The sequence below is a fragment of the Neltuma alba genome, unplaced genomic scaffold (genome assembly GCF_004799145.2).
Source record: "Neltuma alba isolate B1F8T4 unplaced genomic scaffold, ASM479914v2 tig00006401_pilon, whole genome shotgun sequence".
Taxonomy (NCBI): Eukaryota; Viridiplantae; Streptophyta; class Magnoliopsida; order Fabales; family Fabaceae; genus Neltuma; species Neltuma alba.
Genome location: NW_021634452.1, coordinates 392,208 through 419,172, shown reverse-complemented (window position 1 = coordinate 419,172; position 26,965 = coordinate 392,208). Strand labels below are relative to the sequence as shown.

The 26,965-nt window shown below is 32.4% G+C and overlaps 2 protein-coding genes and 1 pseudogene across 3 annotated transcripts; 2 read left to right on the top strand and 1 right to left on the bottom strand.

Moving 5' to 3' along the window:
- Nucleotides 1-6,608: 6,608 nt before the first annotated feature.
- LOC114750266 (1-aminocyclopropane-1-carboxylate oxidase 3-like) lies at nt 6,609-8,226 on the bottom strand. The gene is made up of 4 exons (XM_028938835.1): nt 8,167-8,226; nt 7,853-8,079; nt 7,437-7,770; nt 6,609-6,896 (listed from the first exon to the last, which is right to left on the bottom strand). Exons 1-4 carry the CDS (start codon nt 8,209-8,211, stop codon nt 6,609-6,611), a joined length of 894 nt encoding a protein of 297 aa, XP_028794668.1. The 5' UTR covers nt 8,212-8,226.
- Nucleotides 8,227-8,233: 7 nt separating this feature from the next.
- Nucleotides 8,234-18,522, top strand: LOC114750263 (1-aminocyclopropane-1-carboxylate oxidase 3-like). Of its 2 annotated transcripts, XM_028938832.1 has the most exons (5): nt 8,234-8,247; nt 16,667-16,738; nt 17,145-17,371; nt 17,464-17,797; nt 18,127-18,522. In XM_028938832.1, exons 2-5 carry the CDS (start codon nt 16,694-16,696, stop codon nt 18,403-18,405), a joined length of 885 nt encoding a protein of 294 aa, XP_028794665.1. In that variant the 5' UTR covers nt 8,234-8,247; nt 16,667-16,693; the 3' UTR covers nt 18,406-18,522. The 2 variants fall into 2 exon arrangements, with proteins under 2 accessions (XP_028794665.1, XP_028794664.1); XM_028938831.1 differs by lacking the exon at nt 8,234-8,247 and having other exon boundaries at nt 16,627-16,738.
- A 273-nt stretch (nt 18,523-18,795) lies between these two features.
- On the top strand, nt 18,796-22,684 carry LOC114750275 (1-aminocyclopropane-1-carboxylate oxidase 3-like; annotated as a pseudogene).
- The last annotated feature ends 4,281 nt before the right edge of the window (nt 22,685-26,965 follow it).

Here is a 26,965-nt window from a genome sequence, read left to right as displayed (position 1 = left end):
AGCATATATAAACTAACTTACTATATAATAAGGTTATCCCTAATAGAAAAGAACAGCAAGCAATCATATACCCTATCACAGATAAAAGAATCTTTCTTAACTCATTCAAAAGTGAACCATGTTAGAAAAGATTAGTCTTATCTAACATGGTTATAACATAACATATGAGATCAATCGAAATTGTAAGACTAATAAATTCAAAATCACCAAATCTGTAATCCTAGGCTTTTGGCTAACTACCAGCATGCATACCACAACAGAACAAATAAAAGGACACAAAAATATGATAATGTATGAATCAATTAAACACAAATCATCCTATGATGGCAATATACAGGAAAAAACATAACTTAGAGATCGAGGAGGCCCTACAAGTCATTATTGAAGCTTTACTTCTCCTGAGCCTTCCCTGTCCCTCCTCTAAAGCTTTTACATGAAAAATGTTAAACGACAGGGTTGAGACAACGTCTCAGTAACCAAATCCTTACCTATTACACACACTAGTATGGGTTAGCGACGTATCGGATGGGATATACAGAGCTAATAACTATAAATAGACATTTATTTAATATTTAAACCCACAACAACCATATAAGTCAAATATTTTTGCTAATCTCATGCGGCTGAAAATTTAAAAAGAGATAACATACTTTTATTTATTCAAAAAATATCAATATGAATGAAGATTTCATATCATATGCAATCCATACACCCAAATCCATCCTTATATCCTCCTTATTTTTGTCGACTAAACCCATAGGCTAAGTTATTTCCATTTGACTGCCTACTCTAACAAGCTTACCACACAAGTGATCTGGATTAGCCAAAGACCATAGAGCACTCAATGGACCATGGGTCCCCCTCGAAGAACTAGTTGGGTGTCGCAGTCCCTCAAAGAACTAGTAGGACAATAATAGTAGCCAACCATAGAGTTCCATATGAAAGCCAATACCACGTGGCAAGTTCATAGATTTCAATAACTTCGATCATCTCCTCCATAACCCATACCAAATGCACATGATTTAAAACATTCAAATGGATATACACATATATAAGAACATAACTCATTAAAGTTTTAATTCACACATCATATCCCAAAGATTAATTATTTTCAAACTCACTTTATTTAGTTCCCTTCAAAACAGTATTCCACAAGATGGTTTATGCAAATAAAAACTTCATATAAAATAATTTAAGTATAAAAACCACTCACCAACACATACTAGAACATGCAACAAATAGAAATTCAATTATCTGGTCTCCTAGCTAACCGTCAAATACAAATGAGACCCAAACTCAAAGTATGCTATAGTAGCATTTATATCTATAAATAAAATTAAAAAATTATCTCTACAATATTAAAGTAAACTACTCACAAATTTTTAGCCTTTAACTCTCACTCTAAGACCTTCAACTGTTACTCAGGATTCTAAAAAAGCTTTTTCTAAGGTTAAGAGTAAGAACATATATATGAGGATTCATATTCAATTCCTTGGTTCCCTTAACTTGTATTATTCTTTAATTATTAAATTATATCATTAAAACCACCAAATTCATAACCTAGATAGAGAACTCCAAATCCATAGCTTATATTCTATCCTTGAAAATCTCAAATAAACAAATTTAATATGAGTTAAGTTATTCTTACTAAAAGAGTCTAATTATTGATCCCACCATTGAATTTAACATCTTAAATGTCATAAATCAATTCTCCAAATTGTAAATTGATCCAATAGTGACAATATTTGAAAATGATAATTTACTATTTAGGGTTCTATTTACAAAATCTAAAACAATAAGTTCAAAGCATACTTAATAACTCCTACCTCAAAGATCGTATTGATGCTTTGTCTTGCCCAGAAAAAAAAAAAAAAGATTGTATCGATGATCTAACCATTGAAATCAATGAGTTTGAAGTCCAAGACTAGCTGACCCAATTATAGCCTGATCCAACAGTTCACGAACTAGTAAGCATACCTTTACTAAGACTGTCTCAGTTTTGTACAAAATTATTTAACTCACTTTTAACTCTCCCATACTACCACCTATATATAGGCTCGTAGAACTCCTTCTTCCCCTCATTTAGTCGATACGGGACTTCTCATCATTGGTATTTTACCCATCCTCTCATCATTTAGTCAAAGTGGGACTTGTTAACATTGTTATATTATTCATTTATTTATATATATACACACACAATTCATACACACACATACACTCATACATAAGATCATACTTGTTTTAATTACTTATATATATATTCAACCTTTGTTAATTTGATCATAATAAATATTTACTTAAACCTGAGAGATAAGAAAATTAGAATGTTACATAGTATTGAATACAATATAATATACACCACTCAGCAGCCCAAAGTCAAGTTGCTATTGGAATATTTTCAAAATGAAGTCAGTGTGTTTTGAAAATTCATGTCCCATCCTTATAAATTAAGAAATTTATGTGAGGAGTTGTGTTGAGAGTTATAATACAATGTCATCAATGTTGTTTCTTTGGTTTTTAAAGGCATCAATGAAAGGTTATAATCAAATGTGTGATAACAACCACTTGGTTAAGGGCTATGCTATTTAAGAAAACTCTACATAAACTAAAGATGTGGCTCTTCATGAAAATATTATTTTAAATAACATTTAACTATTAAAGCTACATTGATTCATAAACCAACATACAGTTATAACTTTTAATTAGATATGTTATCTCAAGAGACACCTCTTTAAGGCATCACTTCATAGTTTATAAATGCTCCTCGCCATCATTGCATTTGCAAAAGACATAACACACAACAAATACAAAATCAAACTCATTGTATTTATCTTTGAGTGCATATAGAGATAAAGTCGAATTATCACTTTATAAAAATCATTGTTGCCTTAACTTGAGTTCTAGTAGTGAAAACCATACTCAATAGTTTTCATTGTATCTGAAGAAAATTTGCTGGTAAACTCAATTGGCATCCTAAAATTGAAAAAGGTAAGACGAATTAAACCCAAAAAAAAAATTGTAAACATAAGACATTGGGCATCACTTTTTTTTTCCTCATCTTTCTTCCTACTTTTCAGAGAACCATTGCGATCAACAATTCCTGCTACAAGCATGTATGATCTCCATTAAAAGAAAAAAAAGAATATGGACATCAGTAAACTGATATATGATTTTTAGAAGTCAACGAATGGAAACGAATAACATACTTTCCAAGAAAGCCCTTATGGAAATTGGTTTCACTCTTGAGTGATTTTGGAAAGCGATTTCTGGCCAAACAATGATTACAGACTGCTGCCAAATTCGCTATAGAGTGCTACTTCTTCGTTGACATTACCAACTTGCCTTTAAGTACAAAGTTTTCTATTCATTTGCTTACATTCTCTTTTTTTCCCATCAAAAGTGCTCCTTTTATCCTTTAACTGTAGCTCCTTATTTTTATCAAGTAATTTTTTACTTCTCTAACCCTAATGTTATTGGTTTTATTAGCAAAAAACTGCCGAAGCTTAGAATCTATTGTTTCAATGGCACCTCCACTCCTTAGCAAGGAAATTGTGTGTTTTATGCCCCAGAGTGACAAAAATAAAGGTAAGTTCAGAATTTTAAAATAACAATGATTGGGAAAAAAAAATCATTTGAGACAAATGACTTTGGGTTTGAGGATTGAAGAAGAGCTCTATAAAATAGCTGAAGGCTCAAAAGACACTTCGTATAAAATTTAAAGGTTAAAAGTACACTTTTGCCTTCTTTTTGTGGTCAACGTTATCCTTTGACTTGTCCCAATTATTTGTTTTTTTAATTTAATTGATAATTTATGGAGAATTTTATCCATCAATCGTTAAGATATCAATTCTACACGTCATTGAAAATACAGCTGGAATTTTACGCATTATTAATTGCTTCCTCTATCTGAGCAAATATATACGTCACGTTCTATGACTTTTCTTTCCGAAGACCCGTTAATTAGTATGCTGAATTTCCCGTCGTTAAGTATTTTGAACTTTCTACTTTCCTTCCTGTCTTTGTCCAGAAAATGGAAGAAATTATGTGATGATAGTAACCTTCTTTATTTGCAAATTAGTTTTGTAAAAATAAAAGTCTGCTCCACTTGATAGTGCACACCATCTTATTTTTATAGATTCCAAAAATTACCAAAATAATTTGTTTAAAATTAAACATCATAGGGATTATATAGCATACAAGTATGGGTGGAAGTTTCATATAAAATCTACTAAATCGATCCACAGAATGAAGTTGATGTGAATAAAAATTATTGTACGAAACTCTCAAGATTAAAGCAAATTGATGCCGCGCTTGACCCCTATACCATACATTCCAAAGATGCTGTTGCTTTAGATTAAACAAAAGCATTATGAAGCACGATAGATTTCTTTTAATTACTTTTTTAAATTGTGAACAGAATTCGAAGGGAGATCATGCATTACAAATTGTATGACTATATACATAAACTGTTTCTAATTATGAAGAACAGACGAAAAAACTATTTACACCACAAAGTTTTGCAACGCACTATACAAAAGATAATACTTCCCCTAATCATAAATATAAGAGTTAATAGTGTTTGTTTTTATCCTAACTCCATCCGCTATGTTTTCTAAATTTATAATTTTTTTCCTAAACTCTCCCTAGTTTGCATATATTCAAAGGGTTTTTTAATCAAGGGGGCAACTTCAAATGAAAAAAATATATATATATATCATCCTAGTCACTAATTTAATTAACGATGGCATAGCAGGAGACATTCTATAAAGAGGTCCAAAAACCCAACTAGCCATCCAAAGCGTTCAATGGATCTCCATACAAAGTCTCCTCCTACGCTCTCATAGATCGGAAAAAATAGTTTTGCAATAGGGTGTTCATTTTCTTAATAAAATTACAATTTTGCTCCTGATCTTATTTTTTAAGTACACTTTTATCCTTGACTTGTTAGTACTACAATTTTACCCATAATTTTTTTTGTGCAACAAGGATAGGCGTAAAATTGCGTAAAAAATCAGACATAAAATTACACACAAAAAAAGGATCAGGAGTCAAATTGCATCTGAGAGATAATATTAGGAGTAAAATTGCATATGACAACAGGATAAAATTACACATTTATCCTTCTTTTCATCATAAAATTGAAACTTCACATATTGACCGCGGAGACTCACTGAACCAAGCATTTAATAGTACATGACCTGAAATACGTACCCCAAAAACAAACAAAGAAACAAGAAGGACAAGACCTAATTGAGAGAGTGGGGACCCAAACAAATGAGATGTGGACTTATCATAAAGATCATCCGCTCAATGGCCCTTAATTATGCCAATAATGAAGGCAACTTGGAAGGAAAAGAGTAGTCAACTTGAAGAATGGTAAGAGAATAATCAACCATACAAAATGAAAACGTAATGAATATGAATAAATAACAAAAGAATCAGATTGACTATTTTTGTGTTTTTTGTTTTGGCCAAAGTTTTCTAAACAATTTCTGACATTATTTTCTTTATTAGAACCAAATGGTATTCAAATCCATTTGCCTATCCACTCGTTTCCCGTTCTTTCGTTTTGGTCAAGTCCTTGAGTTTTTGGTTCAGCTGGCTTTTATGAAATGTATTTCTGCTAATAAACCATTAAACCAGTATGTATATATATATGTACGTATATATATTGTGAACTTTTACAACTGCCTCAAACCTACTCTATGTTTTGTAGTTCTAGCACTTCTTCAAATACTTGGAAGATTTGCAGAATTTGGGAGGATTTCATGGAAAATGTGGAAGCAAGATAACGGCTTTTTGGTTTGATAAATGGTCCCAAATTTTATTATTGGCCCATAGAAAATATGGGTTGGGAAAGGAATGGGCCCAGAAACTATAGAGGCCCAAGTCCCTGAAAAATTTGAGACTTGTGGCTTGGTGTTTGTTTCATGAATTTCAATAGAGGTCTCAGTTAGTTTCATTTATTTGCTTGATCTCTGCTATTTTCATTCTTTATTCACTGTATTAGTGAGGGTGATCATTACATTAAGCCTCCCAATCCTCATTGCCATGAAGGTGTCATCTGCTGGAGAGAATATTAAGTGATAAAAACTTCTCCCGTCAAGTTTGCATGCGTTTTGAATTGATAAAACTAAGTGAAAAATAGATCTCCCTCTTGTTCGTTTGGGATAACATATTATGAAAGTGGCCAACCTTTGAAAAGAACTTAAAAACAATCCTTTTGAAAGCTACTTGGAACGGAGGTTGCAAGTTAACACGGTCAAATATGATGAATTTGTAGATGAACCCAATCTTAATTAATTCTTCAAAATCCCATTAGATGCAGGGAAAACATGTTTGTCTTTTAGAATCATAACTTCAAATTTTTATTAGATTATATTCATTAGATGAGCTCTTAATTTGACTGACGAAAAAAGAAGAGATTGCAATTTCTATTGATTGAGTTTATCACCAATACAAGTGCAAGTAATCCGAAATCCACACCCACAATAGCAAGAATGTGTATAATTAAAAGGTTTAGGTTCTAACCCTTTTCTTTTACTTTTGTGTATATTATTCCTTAATTATTTTTCTATTCCCAAATCAACGAGTATTGATTTCCCTCCTTAAGCTGTTGCAGTGGTACTGGAATTCCTAGCTTTCATGGCATCAAATCTTGGCTCCTTTGCTTGAAATTTGAGAGCAGCATAAAGCTTCATGTAATCTTCAAACACAAATTTTGGATAAATAATGTGGCCCTTCGTTTCTTCTTCCTTTCCTTCCATCAATGTTGGTGCTGGAAATATAACAGCATCACTTCCTGGGTTGTAGAATGAAGCTACAGACATCCTAGTACCATCAGTTTGTGCAATCACACGATGCTCCATACTCTTGTACTTCCCATTTGTGATTACCTGTTCAAGAAAACAAAAGTATACCATCAAGGATCGAAGTTAGTTACTGCATTGCCCAAATTTGATACAACTAATTAACCTTATAGTTTATGCCGGGAGAATTAAAACAACATGGTAATGGGTCCCATTTGACAGATACATGGGCCTGCAACTATAGAAGTCCCAAGTTGCAAGGACTCAACAGTTGGAGAGGATACTAATTATACGATTAATCATGTTTCTTGGAATGTTATATCACCTCTGATCCTAAATATATGAACTAAACAATATGTTTGTATAGGCTCTAACTATAAATATTAGACTTTAATTTACTTTGTTTTTCAAATTTATAATTTTTCCCAAAGTATCTCTAGTGATTGCATATAATTAAGGGGTTTTTATCAACGGGTAGTTAATATGCACATGATTAGAAATAGTATAATTATTAAAAAACAAACACACATTTGTTATACATAACTAATCTAACTAATTTTTATAATATCTGCAAATTAAATATCCAATTCTCATATTAAAGACTGAAGAAAGTATATGATATATTACCTCAATTTGGTCTCCAAGGTTGACGACGATGGAGTGACGCATGGGAGGCACACTAATCCATTGGCCATCTTTGAGAAGTTGGAGGCCACTGACCTTGTCATCTTGGAAGAGAAGGATAATGCCACCGGCATCGGTATGGGCGCGAAGACCTTTCACGAGATTAGGGTTGGGGCAAGGAGGATAGTTGGCAACCTTTGTACCAAAATTTGGTCCTCTTGATCCATGGAAAGCCTTCTTGAGGTACCCCTTCTCTAGCCCAAGATTTTCACAAAGCAAATCCAGCAGCTCCTCTGCAAGTTTCTGTATCTGTTCTACAAATTCCTTCATTACCTTCCTGCATTTTGAATTAGTATTACATTTACGTACGCATGTGTATATAGTAATATATGTATAACACGTTTAATTTGATTTTTGACCTGTATTCTTCAGTAAGATCTGGGATTTCAGACAAGTTTGAGTCAGGCAAGTGACGCAAGAAGAAGGTACTCTCCCAATCCATGTCCTTAACTTCAGCTTCAACACCCTCTAGCGCTTTGCTTTCTACAAACTCTTTAAACCTTCTCTCCATGCATTCCCTATAATGCTCTTTATTTGACCTTTCCACTGTGTCCAAAAGTTCATGGGCTATCCCATGGTTCACCAACTGCAAAAGAAAAACAATCAGTTTTATTTAATAATTGCCACCAAAATTAACATAAATAACCATAAATATGCATAAACGAATATATACCTCAAAAAATCCCCAATTCTCACAAGCACTATTAATTTTCTCCATCGTAGCCTGTCTCTCCTCACCATTAAGCTTCTCCAAGTTGATTACTGGGAGTTCTCCATTTCAAAAACTCAAACTCTCTTCGTTTTCCCTTCTAAGAAATTTTTATTGGTTTACATGCGAATTGGCAATCCAATAAGTGTGTGGTGTGTGTATATATATAGCAGTTCAGGGTCCGTGATGGACCCGAAAAACATAAGCAAAAAATAAATAAATAAGTAAGAATTTAAAAACATGAAGCATGACTTAAATACTTCGGCCGACCATGGGAGAGGATCTTTTTGCGTTGTTGAATTTTCTACTCATAATTTGGGTTCTGATTCAATGTTCTAAGCGTTTTTACTGTAATGATTATCGTCACTGTGTGTGGGATTTGCTGCTTTGAGGTTTTGCGTTTGCTTAGTTAATACGTGATGCATCACAATTCTTAAAAGGCGACAAAAAGTTAAAGTGATAATCTAAACGGTAATAATTCTTCGAAGTCTTGTCATAGAAAATCCTATAATAATAAGTAAATACTAAATATGGGTATACTACGTTTAGTGGTCAATTCTTTGGTGCTTACGCGTCTAACCATATGGCATACATTGACACGTTTAACACGTTTATTCTTGTGCAGTCGAAAAGAGATAATTATTAGGATTAATACAATTTTTATTCCTCAAATTTGCTTTTATTTTAATTTTGTCCTTTAACTTTCAAATCATAAGTTTTATTCTCTCAAGTTTTTCTCTATTTAAAACTTTGATTCACATAATCTAATAAATACCTTGATCATTTTGTCCTTTGAATAACCAAACTATAGTTTGGAATTTGAGAGACTTAAATCAAAATTCGGGTAAATTAAGGATGAAAATTACTAATTATTATTTTTATAAAATCATAATTAGGTTTCTGAAATGATAGTTATGATGAAGCGGGTCAATTAATTAATGCTCGATTTGATTAAATATGTAACAATTTCATGAAATTACTCCCTCCAGTCCTAAATATAAAATCCATTTTCTAGTGTAAATTACACTACAAAATGGATCTTATATGTAGGACAGGAAGAGTATCATTGTTTCAAAAAATAATATTAATTAAGCTTCCGTGCGAATTAAAGTATTTTATTTGCAACTTACGCTTTTTTAATAAAGCTTTCGTGTTATCTTCTGGATAACTCTTTCAATGTTATGTACAGAAAAGTAAACTTGGGAGGAGATCATGATCTTGGAAATTTTCGACAGCTAACGAAAAGAAGGATGAAATGACATGAACAAACCGTGTCTTCTGAATTTTGACCAAAAAAAAAAAACTGTGTCTTCTGACTAATTATTTAATTAATTGTGCAAATTTGTTTCTATCACAAGGTACATGAGATTCTCCTATATATTATGATATTTCTTCCCTTTTTGTCCTTTTACGTTCGTTCTTTAATTTATGTATGTGTAAATGTATTTTCGGTAGACGTAACTGATGTATAATAATATACCTATTAGCCCTTTTTTTTTTTTTTTGCATTCTAAAGGGAGAATTACTAAAAAAAATAATTATAAAAACTGTGAATAATAAGTGAGCAGTTAATATATATACAATTCCTTTGCAATTTATATCCTATATGAAGATATTAACTATGCTTAATTACTAATATAATTTTTTCTTTTCATAAAAAATATATTTAGATATTAATGTATTTTTCTGAAAAAATTTGAAGCATGAATGTTTTCCCTGTCATTCATAAATTATTATTTTTGCTTTAATCAATTAAAATTGCATTCTTGATCTTTCTTGTAAAAAGAACAGTTCCATTGTCTTGTCAAATTCCGGGTCCACCTAGGGAAATCACAATTTGAATTTCAAATAAATAAACTGAAAAACCTACCAAAAACAGTAAACTACGTTTTTTTCCCCCAAAAACATGTAAATATGATATAGCAGTTCAGGGTCTGTGATAGACCCGAAAAACATAAGCAGAAAAAAAAAAGCAATAAATAAATAAATAAATAAGAATTTAAAAAGATGAAGCATGACTTAAATACTTCGGCGACCATGGGAGAGGATCTTTTTGCGTTGTTGAATTTTCTACTCATAATTTGGGTTCTGATTCAATGTTCAGCGTTTTTACTGTAATGATTATCGTTACTGTGTGTGGGATTTGTTGCTTTGAGGTTTTGCGTTTGCTTAGTTAATACGTGATGCATCACAATTCTTAAAAGGCGACAGAAAGTTAAAGTGATAATCTCGACTGTAATAATTCTTCGAAGGGTCTCGTCATAGAAGATCTTAAATACTACTCCTTCCTCCTTTTTTCTAAACGATATTAGAGCTTATTATATAATCAAAATATTAATTAAAATAGTTAAAGATAATAAATGTGTAGAAATTAAAAAAAATTTCATTAAAGTGCTCTTATTTATAGGGGAAGACAGTATAAGAGAGAAAATAAGAAAATAATTACAATGAAGCGAATTATAAAAGAGAGAGAATATGTGATGAGAGATGATAGTTTGGAAAATAAAATAATAAATATATTAAGTATTAAAATAAGTAATTAATGAAGGCAAAATAGGGAATTCGATAAAAAATTTAAGACAACTTGTAAATGTTGTTTATATTTAAGTACAGGAAAAAGATGGTAATTATTGTTTATAAAATAGGACGGAGGGAGTAATACATATATGGGCATACTACGGTTGATGGTCAAATCTTTGGTGCTTACACATCCAATTATAACTAAATTGAATATACGTTGACGCACAATTAAATTCAGAAACTCACTGTTTAACACGTTTATTCTTGTGCAGTGTAGTAAAGAGATAATTATTATTTTTGAAAAATCATAATTAAGTTTCTGAAATGACAGTCAATATGAATCGGATCAATTAATGCTCGATTTAAATATGTAACGATTTTATGAAATTATTGTTTTTGAAAAAAATAATAACTTGAGTTTTCATCTAATTAAAGTATTTTATTTGCCACTTGCACGTTTTCAATAAAATTTACTGATATCCTCTGGATTAATAACTCGTCAGTTGTTCAATTTGTATGAAGAAAAGTAAAGCTGGGAGGAGATCATGATCTTGGAAATTTTCGTGCTTAGTGGACAACTTCCTAGGAAAAGTAGTCATGAAATGACATGGATGCCCAGCGTTTATTCTGACTAATTAATTGTGCAAATTAGATTTCTATCACAAGGTACATGAGATTCTTTTATATATTACTCCCTCCTGTTCAAAATATAAACTAAAATTTATCCATTTATGTTTATTAAGAAACTAATTAAAACCAATTTAAAATAATAAATGTGCAAGGCATATATTTGTTTTTTCTAATATACCCTTATTAATGAAGAGAATAAGTAAAAGATGCATTAAATGAATTAAAGAGGAAAGAGAATATATAGGGGTAAAATTGAAAAAAAACTCATTAAATGTTTGGACAAAAGTAAATGTTATCTTATAAAAAAAAAAAATCAACTCCTTTAAAAAAATTTAGCTTATATTTTGAATCGGAAGTAGTACAATGTTTCTTCATTTTTTCCTTTTCCGTTCATTCTTTAAAATCCCTACCTATCCGAATTTGCATAATTAATTAATATATGTATGTATGAATGTATTTTCGATGGAGGTAATTAGTGTATAATACTACCACCGGTCATAATTATAAAACCTCGCTCGTAGACTATAAACAAGGTCTTATAATTAGTCTACAAATGAGGTCTTATAATTAAGATTGGAGGTATTAATATACTACCTCCCATCCTTAATACAAGAGCTAGTTTGACATTCAATTTGATCTTAAATAAAAAATCCCAATCCATTTTGTCTCTTATAGTTATCTATTTTTTTTAAATAGTCTTTGCAATAATTGTACATATTAAAGATTTCATCAAATGGTAGTTCTAACTAACACACAAAATTAATAAGAGTATTTTATGGAAGACAACACCTATTTATTACAAATAACTAACTAAAAATTTTCTTAATTTACTCAAAATTAGTCAACTAACTCTTATATTAAGGATTAGGCTAACACCTACTAACCAACTTTTTTGTTTATTATTTTAAAGGGAGAATTACTATGAAGTCCCAAGAAAAGAAGATAATTATTAAAAAGTTCAAATGATAAGTGAGCAGTTGTCATTTTCTATACTATAACTTGTAATGACATGTTACTCTATTATTATTGAGATTTTTTAATAATTATATTCTTTCGTAAACTTCACAACAATTCTCCATGCTTTAAATTACAAATCATATTGTCTCATCTAATTAAATTTCATTCTTTACAGAGAGAGTTATTATGAGTTCTCCAAAAGAGAAATGTAATCACTAAAGAGTCTCAAAGACAAGTAAATAGCATAAACCTATTATCATTTCCTGCATTGAAATTTATTATTGCGTGCTGCTAAGTTATTATAAGACTTTTTAGTTTTTACATTCCTTCCTTGAGACATTAAGCTGATTCTCCATTCTATTTTCGTGTATTGTAAGTGACGCACGCAAGCAAAATGCCACCATATGTGTAGAGTGGAAAATAGATCCTGAAATAACACAAGAAGATGCCCGGGTATGGGTTCATATCTTATAATTTCAAGAACATATAACAACGATGGCTGCTCAAAGATAATTTCTAAGTTAGCCTTAATATCTATTAACATCCCAAGCCTACAATTAGCAAGAAAAGTCCTTGAAAAAACCATATCGATCTCTCAAAAAACCAATTATCAGAGGTTGGGGATCCCAGGGCTTTATAATGTTCCTCTTTCAAGGTAGTCCTCCCGATATGGGACTCATGACACCCATCAATCCAATTAGTCTAATTTCAACACTTGGAGTTAGGGTTTCATGAGGGGAGAAAAATCATAATTTCAAGGTTTCAACGGTTTAAATCCAATTTAGCTTCATAACCCAACGCCAATCCACTCCTTCAAACCTCCAATAAACACCCCCACAAAAGCAATTCAAGTCTAGTAGCATGAAAGATTCTTCATAAGTAGGAGGTTGTGGGTTCTATTTTCCTTGTAATTTCAGACTATTGGTGTTTGCCCCTCTAATTCAAAACGAAAAGCAAAAAAATAGTGACACAAGGGTTCATTATACATTCCTTATGCTCGATAAAATCCCACAATAGGCTTAACATTTCCCCAACCCCTACTTAAGTCCTACAAAATTCATGCCATTGTTAAATCAAAACCAGTCCAACACATTCCACTATACCATTTTCTTCCCTTTTTTCTCACAGCCACTGTGAAATCCAGATTTTATTTTCTAAAACTTAGAGAGTTAATGTGGGACTGTAGGGAGTAGTTTGGGTAGGATAGTGGATTTGAAGGTGCGAAACATCACAAATCAACTACCTTAACAAAGCTTAAGTTTGGAAATTATCAGAATTATTTGCCACCTAGCACTCACCACAAGCGTTTCCGTCGTAACAAGTAGTAAAGTGATTAATCTGTATACCTATATGTCTATATTTAATTTCAGAGAACACTTGTGCGTTTGTTCTCTAGGTTAGCATAATATTGATTCAACTAGGAGCAAAGAAAAGAGGGGTTAGTTTTGTTTTATGAAATACATTGGGAGAATAATAGTCTTGTGAATGATATTTTTCACATCCTGCGTAATCCAAATCATCTTTTGGATGGCGTGAATGATGAAAAGCAATGGATTTGAATCATAATGGTAAAAATCTTTTTAAGGTTACACAGAATCAAATTAAATCCTACCAACAACCACGTGTTTGGCCTCCTTTTTGAAAAATAGAACATTTATAAGCAAAATGCATGAACTTAATCCATTTTACTTTTTTTCCAAAGGGACAAATGCTGGGAATGAGACTACTCTTCTTTTCCTATGTATTTCTTGTGAATCATATGTCTCCCAATAGGCTAATCTTTTGGACCGAAGAGAATAAAGAAACCTAATTTTGGGTATATTAATTCGGTTTTCTAATGCAAAATTTGAACCGACGGGATTGAAAATATAGAAATTGCATGTGGTAAGTGTTATGAGTCTCACATTAGGAACTCTCACAAGTATTGTGTGGTTTATAAATTCAAGAGGTTCTCTCTTCTAATAATCTAATCTTTTGGGATTGGACTCTGCCTTTAAGCTTATACTCGTTACATTGGTGCTTTTATTGAGAGTCAATCGACCGAAAGGGGCTACCTGCGAAGGGTTCTGACTAGTTAGAAGACCGAGTGCAGTGCTGTAGAGTGAAATCGCCAAGTAATAGTGTCAATCTTTTGGGGTTCTGACTAGTAAAAAGTCTGAGTGAAGTGTCGCAGAGTGGAGCTGCCGAAGACGTTGGCTCTCAAGGGGTATGCTCTGTTATGAGTCCCACATTAGTTAATTTCACAAGTGTTGTTAGGTTTATAAATTCAAGAAGTTCTCTTTCCTAATAGGCTAGTCCTTTGGGATGGGCTGTTCCTTTGAGCTTATACTCATCACGGTAAGCAGCAACTACAATGTGTGTCATATTGTTTTAGCCAACAAGTCATCATCAAAAGAAAGATTTTCATGCAAGTACTCATTAAAGTGATTGCGTTTTTTCTTCCGAAAAATAGTCTAGTAAATATTGGATTTAACCGGTCCAAAATTATCAGAAAAAAATTGGAAACACTGAGTAATTGGAAACCAGATTGAACTGGCTATATTTTTGGACATTTTTTAAAAAAATTTTCGTGTTTCTAAGCTATATTTTATGCATATCATGCATTATAAGCATTAAAAAAAAATTAAAACTACGAGGTAAATGTGCAAATATATTTATATTCATCATAAAACTCTGAACTTTAAAATAGGTCCATACATTATTCAAATGTTACATGTCCAAATTATATCCTTTTTATTTGTTAATGTATAAAATATTTTGATTTTCTTAAATTATATTTTTTAAAACCAAAAATGTATTGTTTTGCTAAATTAAAGAGAAGACACCGTCACATCTTATTGGCTGTCAATTTCATATATTAATAAAATGATATTTAACAATAAAAAAGTTAACAAAAATTTAAACACGTCCTATAAATTTAATTTTGTAAAATAACATGATATAAAATATTCCCTTTAAATCCCATAAAAAAATCCCTTTAATGCTATATTTAACATATAAAATTAAAATATATAAAATTAGTCATGATCATGGTATGATTACTAACCCTTGAACCACTATTTGCTCAATTCAGTGATTGGTGTGTTTTTTAAATTCTTGGTCATATATAATTATATATGCAAATATTCAAGAAGCTATGGATAGCCTTAGATTTAGCAAAAATTTTAAAATTAATGTCTGTATAAACATATTATACAGCAATGAGAATATATAATATGATAAATAATAATAGCAATTATTTTTTCTTAGCTTTTTTCTAAGTCAAGCAACAAGACAAGATTTAGCGATGCATCATTTAAAAGGGCTCTTATAATTATAGACTGCAAGGGATCTCACTCACTAGTCAAAGATACAAATACAAATTTTATTTTGAATTTAGCTCTTCAACTGACTTTCATCAGAAATTCACTTACCGCATTTATCAGATTACACTTATTAGCCAATGTGTGTCTACAATTATATGTCTTAAAACTATAAGAACTAATCGTGTACGTTAGGAAACTTTAGGGACTTAATTAATATAAACCTCAGCGACCAAATTAATAACTGAGACAATTAATTATGTTTATTCTTTTGATCAGGTGTCATTTTTTTCTTAAAAGGAATTTATTTACCATTATCATTATAAGTGTGGGGAATTAATTAACATGTCAATTAATTATGCACCTAAACATATAAAATAAAATAATTTTATTTATTCCATATTAATATTACAAATATAACAAGTTATATCATTTTATCTGAATATGTAAACAATTTTTATATCTTAAAAAAACACGCTTTTAAAATTATTTTAACTTTCAAAGAAATACCAACTCTTTCTTATATTCATATTGACATTTGATCTGAACCTGAATTATTTTTACCAACTCACTTTTCTCACGTGTAAGGTAAAGCTTAATCATTAAATGCCCCTACAAATTTGCTTGCGTGTCCGTGATTTCTTCTTCGACTAGACACCTCGAAGAATTAATTGAGACAAATTTAGACCGCTTTAACTTTTCCCACTTTCCAAGAAATGGGACAGTGAGATCATCCAAAACACAAACAAAAAACCCATCACATTAAAAACACAGTAATGGTGAAGCAGACACCAAATTATCAGTGGAAAATTCAACGACGCAAATTAATCTCTTCAACGGTCAACTTATGTAAGCGTTTAAGTCATAATTAATGTCTTTCTTTAGTGTAGCTTCCTGCTGTCTTCCTCGTCTTTGAACTGCTTTCTATAAATACCACACACTTTACTTGGAAATAAGCATAGAAGCTCACAAAGATAGCTCAGAAACTAAAGAAAGTAACGGAGAGTTTTGAGTGTTTTCAAATGGCGAATTTCCCAGTAATCAACTTGGAGAAGCTTAATGGTGAAGAGAGACAGGCCACTATGGAGAAAATTAATGACGCTTGTGAGAATTGGGGATTTTTTGAGGTATATATACATCTTTGCATATTTATTACTCCGTCCCTTCCTTTTTATAAGAAACAATCTCTCTCATAATAGTGTTTCTAAATATAAGAAATAAATTCTCTTTGTTTGAAATTTTAAACTAGTCTTTTTATTTGTAGTTCCATTAAATATATGCTACTCATTATATCTCTGTAATGAATTTCTACTCAAAGTATCTCTCACATATTCTCTTTACAAAGAAGGGTATAATTAGAAAATTATGTATATATCTTACACATTTATTGTTTTTAAGTAACTTTAACTAATATTTTGAACCGTGTTATAGTAGTTGTTTCTTATAATAAGGGATGGAGGGAGTATTATTATTATTTTTTTGTTAATTTTGGTGGCAATTATTAAATAAAATTTGATTGCTTTTCTTTTGTAGTTGGTGAACCATGGGATAGCCCATGAACTTTTGGACACAGTGGAGAGGTTAACAAAAGAACATTATAGGAAATGCATGGAGCAAAGGTTCAAAGAATTTGTGGCAAGCAAAGCATTAGAAGGTGTTCGAGCTGAAGTTAAGGACATGGATTGGGAAAGCACATTCTTCTTGCGTCACTTGCCTGACTCAAATTTGTCTGAAATCTCAAATCTTACTGAAGAATACAGGTGAAAAATCAAACTCAAACATGTGTTTTATATTATTATATACACATGTATATGTACATATACTGAACTATATAAATTCAAATTAAATGCAGGAAGGTGATGAAGGAATTTGCAAAACAGATACAAAAACTTGCGGAGGAACTATTAGACTTGCTTTGTGAGAATCTTGGACTGGAGAAGGGCTACCTCAAGAAGGCGTTCCATGGGTCAAGAGGACCAAATTTTGGAACAAAGGTTGCCAACTACCCTGCTTGCCCCAACCCAAGACTCGTGAAAGGTCTCCGTGCCCATACCGATGCGGGTGGCATCATCCTTCTCTTCCAAGATGACAAGGTCTGTGGACTCCAACTTCTCAAAGACGGCCAATGGATTGATGTGCCTCCAATGCGCCATTCGATCGTGGTGAATCTTGGTGACCAACTTGAGGTATTAAACATAAATATCTCCATAAAACTTTATTCCTTAATTAATTAGAAAAATAGAGAGAAAAGAATATTAGGAAGGAAAACCTTCAAAAATAGTAAATTTTCTTGCTACTTTTGGCAGTAGTCCTTCGTGGTATTCCCTCCTTATTTTCTTCCCGTTTCCCCCTCCATTCAAACCAAGTCTATATGTACTACAACTTGATATGTATCATCACAAACAATTCAGCAGATTGTGCAACTATAGAGAGATTAATATCACGCAGGTGGGACCCAACTTATGTTTATTTCTCTAAATTTAATTTAATCATGCCTTGATGACTTCGTGAACAGGTAATCACAAATGGGAAGTACAAGAGTGTGGAACATCGTGTGATTGCACAAACTAATGGTACGAGGATGTCCGTAGCTTCATTCTACAATCCAGGAAGTGATGCTTTTATTCATCCAGCTCCACAATTGATTGAGGGAAAGGAAGAAGAAATGAAACAGATTTATCCAAAATTTGTTTTTGAAGATTACATGAAGCTCTATGCTGCACTTAAGTTTCAGGCTAAGGAGCCAAGGTTTGATGCCATGAAAGTTGCGAACTCCACTGCCGCAACAGCTTAAGGAGAAAATACATAAGAAATTAACTTAGTCAGATTATTACTATAGTGGTTGAATTTGATTGGTTGTACTTCAGTTTCAGTGAGTCATGAATTTATCAATAAAAGGTATAGCATTCTTTGCATAACTTCCTTTGTCCAAAGGTTTAAATTCAATAAGTATTAAATTCGATTAAAATCATATTTTGGAGCATAAACAAGGTTTTTTGCCTGTATTCATATCGTGCACACCATATATGTGTTATGATAAATCAGAGGAAATATCCAGCTTTAGAATAAAAGCAGAAAACAAGAAGAAATGTTCTTGCTAAAAATAAAGAAAAAGAATAAATATTTGATTCCAATATTGACTTTTTCCCCCTCTCTTAATAATGGTTCTCTCTTTCTTAGTAATATGTGGGGCCTGACAGGTGGGTCTTCGGAACGCGAACGTCCACATGGATGGCCCTCTTTTGCAAATTGGTTCTTTCAACCGTGGCTTTGATATGACTATATATTTAAAATATTTTAACAACTAAAGCTATTTACCAGATTTAAGCGAAAGACGAAAAGGACATATGATCTTCTTCTAATGTGTGGGAAGTTCTGGATTACACCAATGTACTCTTTCGGTCTTTAATGTAGGACCTACTAAAGTAGGTTTTATATTAAGGATCAAAGTAGTAGTATATATCAAACATACTTAATGTACCGTAATCATGTACCATAATATCCACAAAACAACACATGAACAGTTTCTTCGGTAGGATAAATAGCCATATGCTCCTCACATTTTTATTTAGCAATTTTCCCTTTTTATTTTTTTTTTTATTTTTTGAAGTTTCAGTTGGTTATTTTTTACTAGTTCAGCCAGCATTTGACTAGTTCTAACTAGATTCGATTTTGAGACATATTTTAGGTCTAATCGGCTAGACTGGCCAGTCTAGTCTTTGGTTTTATATCATTGATTCTTTGGCATTATTATACATCCTTCTCTAGATATTTTCATCCTTCTAACTTGGCTTCTCCGTCCTTACTCAACCTTGCTTACAAGAACGCAAATATACCAATGAATTCCGATTGATGCAACTAATCTTGTTTATTGTAATTAATCAGGTAAGCAAATGATATCCAAAATGTATGGAGGAATCCCAAAATACTATGGAAAATATCACAATAAATATAAAATATATACTACCTCCAATCCTTAATATAAGAGATACCTATCTAGTTTGGGTACATTAAGAAAAACAGTTTACTTAGTTATTATATTAGTAACAGATATGAATTGATTTTTCTAAAGTATCTTTTATATGTAATAATGTCTTTCCTAGGATGAAAACCCAGTTAATATGCATAATCTATAGGGATGCTTTAGATAATAAATTACAAATTTGAAAAATAAAGTAGATTAAAATCTTATACTTAAAATCGAATCCAAACCCTCGCTAGCTCATATATTAAGTATTAGAGCTAGTAAATATTAGGAATCATGCATCACAAATAGTTCGGGTCCAATTTTGACTATGCTAACATTGGGATTTTAAAAAACTTCAAGACATATGCTAATTGTTGAGTGATTCATGCTAATTCTTCATTAAAATTAAAAAAAAAAAAGCTCTACTCATTACTTGTATACTTGGAGTTGGAGGCTAAAATGTTTTGGCCTATCATCCTTTCTTAATTATTGTGATAACTCGTAAGAGTATGACAGTCAATACATTTTTATTCTTCAAAACAGTAATGATTTATGATCATTCACCTTAAACGTAAATTGACCCATTGATCCTTCATTGGTGTGTAGTACTGAACACAATGTAATATACATCACTCAGCATCCTAAAGTCAGATTGCTCTCGGAATATTTTCAAAATGAAGCCATTGTGTTTTGAAAAGTCATGTCCCATCCTTATAAATTAAGAAATTTATGTGAAGAATTGTGTGGGGAGTTATAATACTAAGTGTCATCAAGGTTGTTTCTTTGGTTTTTAAAGGCATCTATGAAAGGTTATAATCAAATGTGTGACAACCACCACTTGGTTAAAGGTTGTTATTTAAGAAAAATCCACATAAACTAAAAAAGTGTCACTCTTCATGAAATGTTATTTTAAATAATATTTAGTTATTAGAGGTATGTTGATTCATGAACCAAAATATGGTTACAACTTTTAATCGAAAAGATATGTTATCTCAAGAGACACCTCTTTAAGGTATCACTTCATAGTTTATATAATACCTTCATCATCATTGCATTTGCGCAAGACAAAAGACACGACAAACACAAAATCAAACTCATTGCATTTTTATTTGAATTCACGTAGAGATGAAGGTGAATGATCACTTTGTAAAAATCATTGTTACCTTAACTTGTTCTAGTAGTGAAAATCATACTCAATAGTCTTCATTGTATCTGAAGGAAATTTATTGGTAATCTCAATTTGCATTCTTAGATTGAAACAGGTGGAGACAAATTAAGTTAAAAGAAAAATGTTGTAATTAAACATTTTGAAGACATTGCACATCTCTTTTTTCCTCGTCTTTCCTCCTACTTTTCAGAGAACCATTGCATCAATAAATCCTGCCACAAGCATGTATGATCATGGACATTAGTAAACTGATATATTAAATATATGTCACTTATTATATATATGCAATGAATATCCATTCAAAGTATCTTTCATGTATTCTCTTTACAAAGAAAAGTACAACTAGAAAAATATGTATATATCTTGCACATTTATCATTTTTAACAAACTTTAAATAACATTTTAAACTGCATGATTTTAGTAGTTGTTTCTTATAATAAGGAACGGAGGGAGTATTATTACTACTCTTTGGTTAATTTTGGTGGCAATTATTAAATAAAATCTGATTGTCTTTCTTTTGTAGTTGGTGAACCAAGGGATAGCCCATGAACTTTTGGACACAGTGGAGAGGTTAACAAAAGAACATTATAGGAAATGCATGGAGCAAAAGTTCAAAGAATTTGTGGCAAGCAAAGCATTAGAAGGTGTTGGAGCTGAAGTTAAGAACATGGATTGGGAAAGCACATTCTTCTTGCGTCACTTGCCTGACTCAAACTTGTCTGAAAGCCCAGATCTTACTGAAAAATACGGGTGAAAAATCAAACTAAATGAAACTAATTAAACCTGTTTTATATATCACTGTATACACATGCGTGTGTACATATTATACTAACTATATAAATTCAAATCAAATGTAGGAAGATAATGAAGGAATTTGCTGAAGAGATACAGAAACTTGCAGAGGAACTATTAGACTTGCTTTGTGAGAATCTTGGACTGGAGAAGGGCTACCTCAAGAAGGCATTCCATGGGTCAAGAGGACCAAATTTTGGAACAAAGGTTGCCAACTACCCTGCTTGCCCTAATCCTGAACTTGTGAAAGGTCTCCGTGCCCATACCGATGCCGGTGGCATTATTCTTCTCTTCCAAGATGACAAGGTCAGCGGCCTCCAACTTCTCAAAGACGGCCAATGGATTGATGTGCCTCCAAAGCGCCACTCAATTGTGGTGAATCTTGGTGACCAACTTGAGGTAAGTATTAGACATAAATTAAAAGCTCTCATAAAACTTGTTCCTTAGTTTCCATGGGGAAAAATAAAGAGAAAAGAATATTAGGAGGAAAAACTTCCAAAATTAGTAAAGTTAGTAAAGTTTCTTACTGTTTTTGGAACTTTTTCTTCCAAGTATTCTCTTTTTATTTCCTTCCCATTTTTCCCTCCATTCAAACCAAGCCTATATGTACAATTGATATTATGTTCATGCTCACAAACAATACAGTAAATTGTGCAACTATAGAGTAATTGAGATAATGCAGATGGGACCCAACTTATATTTACCTCTCTCCATGGTTACATAAACTACACTACAGTACTAGAGAATTAATGCTATGTAATATAAATTTAATCCTTGACAATTTCATGAGCAGGTAATCACAAATGGAAAGTACAAGAATGTGAAACATCGTGTGATTGCACAAACTAATGGTACGAGGATGTCCGTAGCTTCATTCTACAATCCAGGAAGTGATGCTTTTATTCATCCAGCTCCACAATTGATTGAGGGAAAGGAAGAAGAAATAAAACAGATTTATCCGAAATTTGTGTTTGAAGATTACATGAAGCTTTATGCTGCACTTAAGTTTCAGGCTAAGGAGCCAAGATTTGGGGCCATGAAAGCTGCGAACTCCAATGCCGCAACAGCTTAAGAAGGAAATATATGTAACTGATCCGGGAAAAGGAACAATATACAAGAAATTATACACACAAATTAAAAATAAAACAGAAGGGTTATCACTATCAGGGATTTTTTTTTGTTTACTTATTCACATTCTTACTATAGTGGTTGAATTTGATTGGTTGTACTTCATCGTCAGTGAGCCATGAATTTATCAATAAAAGATAGCATTCTTTTCATATCTTTCTTTTCCCAAATGTTGGATTTCTGGTTTCTCTAATTTCAGCGGTTTCAAGAAATATTAAATTCGATTAAAATTCAGCATATTTTGGTGCATAAACAATTTTTTTTGCATGTATTCATGTCACACACTCACTACAAAAAATTGGACTTTCAGTGATGACTTTCAGCGGCGACAAAGGAAGTCACCACTGAAAATATGACTTTCAACGGCAACAAGAAGTGTTGCCGCTAAAAGTTAGGCCTTTCTGCTGTGACAAGTGTGTCGCCGCCAAAAGTGATAGTTATGGTGGCGACTTATTATTGTCACCGTTGTTGTGGCAACTTTCAGCGGCGTACACTACGGCGGCGACTTGAATGGTCACCGCTGAAAGTGAACACTTTCAGTGGCGATGCTTTCTGTCGCCACTGAAGCTCGCTTTCAGCGGCGACCTTTTGTCGCCGCTAAATCTCCTTTCAGTGGCGGCGCTTTATGTCGCCACTGAAGCTTGCAAAAGTCGCCGCTGAATCTTCTTTCAGTGGTGACACTTTCTGTCGCCATTGAAACTGCTTTTATTGTCGTCGCTGAAAGTTTTTTCACATTTTTTTATCATTTTTTATTTTTTGTAAAAATTTTATATTATAATCTTTTATTTGTGTAATTAAGTACCTTTGATAATTAATGTTTTTTATGTATTTTTGTGTTAGAGAGAGACTAAAAGAAAGATAATATGGTGTTTGAGAGAGAAAGGGAGAGGAAGAAAGTTTGGAGTGTGTTTAACACACATATACCTTATCCAAATGTTTGAGAGATGGAATAGAAAAACATTGTGCATGGAAGAGAAATGAGATGGAGGCATGCATGAAAAAGTATGCAAGTTTGAGTGATGGGGTAAGTAATGAAGTATAGAGTGTGTGTGAGAGGTAGATGTAAATATTATTGGAAGAGAGATAGTGTGTATGTGTGAGAGAGAGAAGGATATTATAATTGAAAGAGATAACATAATTAAATATATGAGAGAGATTATTATTATTAAATTAGTGTGAGCATACTTAATTGACATAATAATATTTGATGATGAACATATGTATGAGAGGATTGAGAAATAAAATTATTAAAGGAGATAATATAACTAATTAAAAATGTGTGAGAGATATAGATAATAAAATCATGTATATAGTTAATTAAATATTATTACTATTTATATTTTTTTCATTTAAAATGTGATTAATTAAATTTTGTAAAACATATACGGTTGCATGTTATATATATATATTTGCTATTGCTCGACGGTTTTAATTAAATTCATTAGCCTAGCTGGCCACGCTTGCTTATTCCAATCTAGAGGTCCTGTATTTGAGTCTAACAAATGCCCATTTTTCACACATTAATTTTGGTTCAAAAAGGTTAAAAATGATTAAATTGTTATTTGGCTGGTTCGAACAGGGGACCTGGTACGTAAAAGCTAATACTCCCCCTGCCACTAAAGCCACGCTTGTTTTTGGTAAGGCTCATGCATTGTTTTTATATCTAAAGTTTCTTATTTTGAAACCCAAAACAATTAAGCCGCCCCAATCTTCTGAAAAGTTTAGTTTTCCCTCTCCAGCGCTGCGCAGAAAACTTTCGAGCATCTAACTTATTCCAGCGTCCATCTGTGTTTGGTCCATCACTTCCAGCGTTCTTTCTTGCTGTCATCCATGTAAGTGCGCTGATCTTCTTCTTCGGTTGAAGTCTTGTAGTGCTGTATTTTTTTCCCCTTTCTTGTTCTGTATTTTGAGATCCGTTTTTTCTTCTGGCATTAAATTTCACAGCTGAAATGCATCTCCCATGAATAGGATAAGCATCTGCTCTGCATTCGCTAATTACTGTATCCAGTTTTTAAATATGCTCATTTTTTTTGCATTTTACTAATACTCAAATTTGATGTAGAACAAAAGTGTTAGAAACACACAAAACCGAGCAAAACAAGTAACAAAGCATACATGTGGTCCCTGATCATTTATGGAGGTTGAGTTCTCTGTAGTAAGTTACCTCTTCACTGCACTTTATTTTTATCCATTTTTTTTTATTTTTCAAGATTTGTTATTTTTGTATATTATGCTTTATAGAGAGACCCCACCACTGGACAGCCTGCCCCCTCAGATCAGGTTTGGGAGATAACACATACTAGGAAGACCGCAGATGGCCAGTTAGAATGGGTGGATCCGCGATCTGAAGAGATTCATGTATATATAATATTTGTCCTTTATATTTAATTAAATAATTATATTTTTTTTTCATTAATGTAATTTGTAATTTGTCACTATAGGATCGCATGCATGAGCTCATTCAGCAGTAATCCTTAGAGAGTGATGCTCGAATGACCTCTGATGAGATATTGACAGCTGTTCTTGGTGAGAGGTCAGAATATGTTAGAGGAAAAGGTTATGGAGCAGAGCCTCAAAGGAAGAGACTTCACACTCAATCTAGTGATTCACTTGAGAACATACGCATCCAATTGTATGAAGAGTTTGAAAGAAGATTTCAGGAGGAGTGAGAAAAGATGGAAGCAAATCTTGCTGCAGAGCGAGAGAGGATGGAAGCAGAACGTGCTGCAGAGTGAGCAAAGATGGAAGCAGAGCGTACACAACTTGAACAAAGGATGGAGCAATTGATGGAACAGAGAATACAAGCTCAGTTCACTGCTTTCATGCAAAAGATGCAACTAAATGCTCCTGCACATACCCCTACTTCTAGCGTCTCTAGTATTGGTCCCTCTACGTAATTTTTCTTTTGTATTATGTAATGTATCTTTTAATTGAACAATTTTTTTTAGTTAAAGACATAAAAACACTGTGATGGTTATAAATCTTATTATTTAATATACTATATTTGTGAGTTAATTACTTTATTTTTATTAAATCTTTTGATAATATTTATCAGGAATATAAATAAAATTTTTTTGCATAACTAATATATTATAAAAATAATTAAAAAGACAATCAGCAGCGACATTATGGTCGCCGCTGAAACATGCTTTAGCGGTGACGGAAGTGTTGCCGCTGAAACTGGACATTCAACGGCGACATTAGTCGCTGCCGATTCTTATGTTTTAGTGGTGGGTGGCAAACTCATCAGCTTTCAGCGGCGACAAAATGTCACCGCTGAAAGGAGTTTCAGTGGCGACTTTTTGTGTCGCCGCTGATAAGTTTCAGCCACGACCGTTACGGCAACGACCTGGTGGCGACCAAATGTCGCTGCTGAAGCTTTTGAGCGGCGACTTTTGGACTTTCAGCTGTGACATTTGTCGCTGCTGAAAGTCAAATTTTTTATAGTGACTATACATGTCATGATAAATCAGAGGAAATATCCAACTCTAGAATAAGAGCAGAAAACAAGAAGAAATGTTCTTGCTAAAAGAAAAAGAGTAAATATTTGATGCAAATTGATTTATTTGATGTCAGCAAAAAATGATTGATTTGATTCCAATTTTATCACATTGACTTTTTTGTCCCTCTCTTAATATTGGTTTTCTCCTTCTTAGTACCATTTGGAGCCTGACTGATAGGTCTTCAGAACGCAAACGTCCACATGGAGGGCCCTTGCAAATTGGCTCTTCCAAGTTTCAATTGTGGCTTTGATATAACTATATATTTAAAATATTTTACCAACTAAAGTTATTTACCATTTACGCCAATGTAAGACTACTAAAGGGGAAAAAAACAGAGAGAGAGAGAGAACGACATATCGTCCTCTTGTAATGCGCGGGAAGTTCTGGATTGCGCCAACCATTCCATATAAACATAAATTGAGCAAATTAATCATGGAAAAATGGCACTAAGGTCCCAAAAAAGAATAAATACTGCAGAAAGGTCCCACATAAATTACAAATTAAATAGACTATAAGTTCCAAGGGGACTTCATTGCAAAAGAATGCAAAGCTATAATTATTTTTCTATCCTTAATGATTGAGAAACAGAAAGTGAAAGATAGGGTCATTTTTGTGCATCTTCCTCCAAATGATCCATAAGAAACAAAAGAATTTCAGATTAAACAAATGGATTTCATCGATTATCTTCCTCATCACCTTCTTGAAGTCAAAACACTTTTCCTCTTCATTGTCTCAACAGATTTTTTTATTCATAACATTCATCTCCCTCTTCATTATGCTATGTTGATAGTTTAAG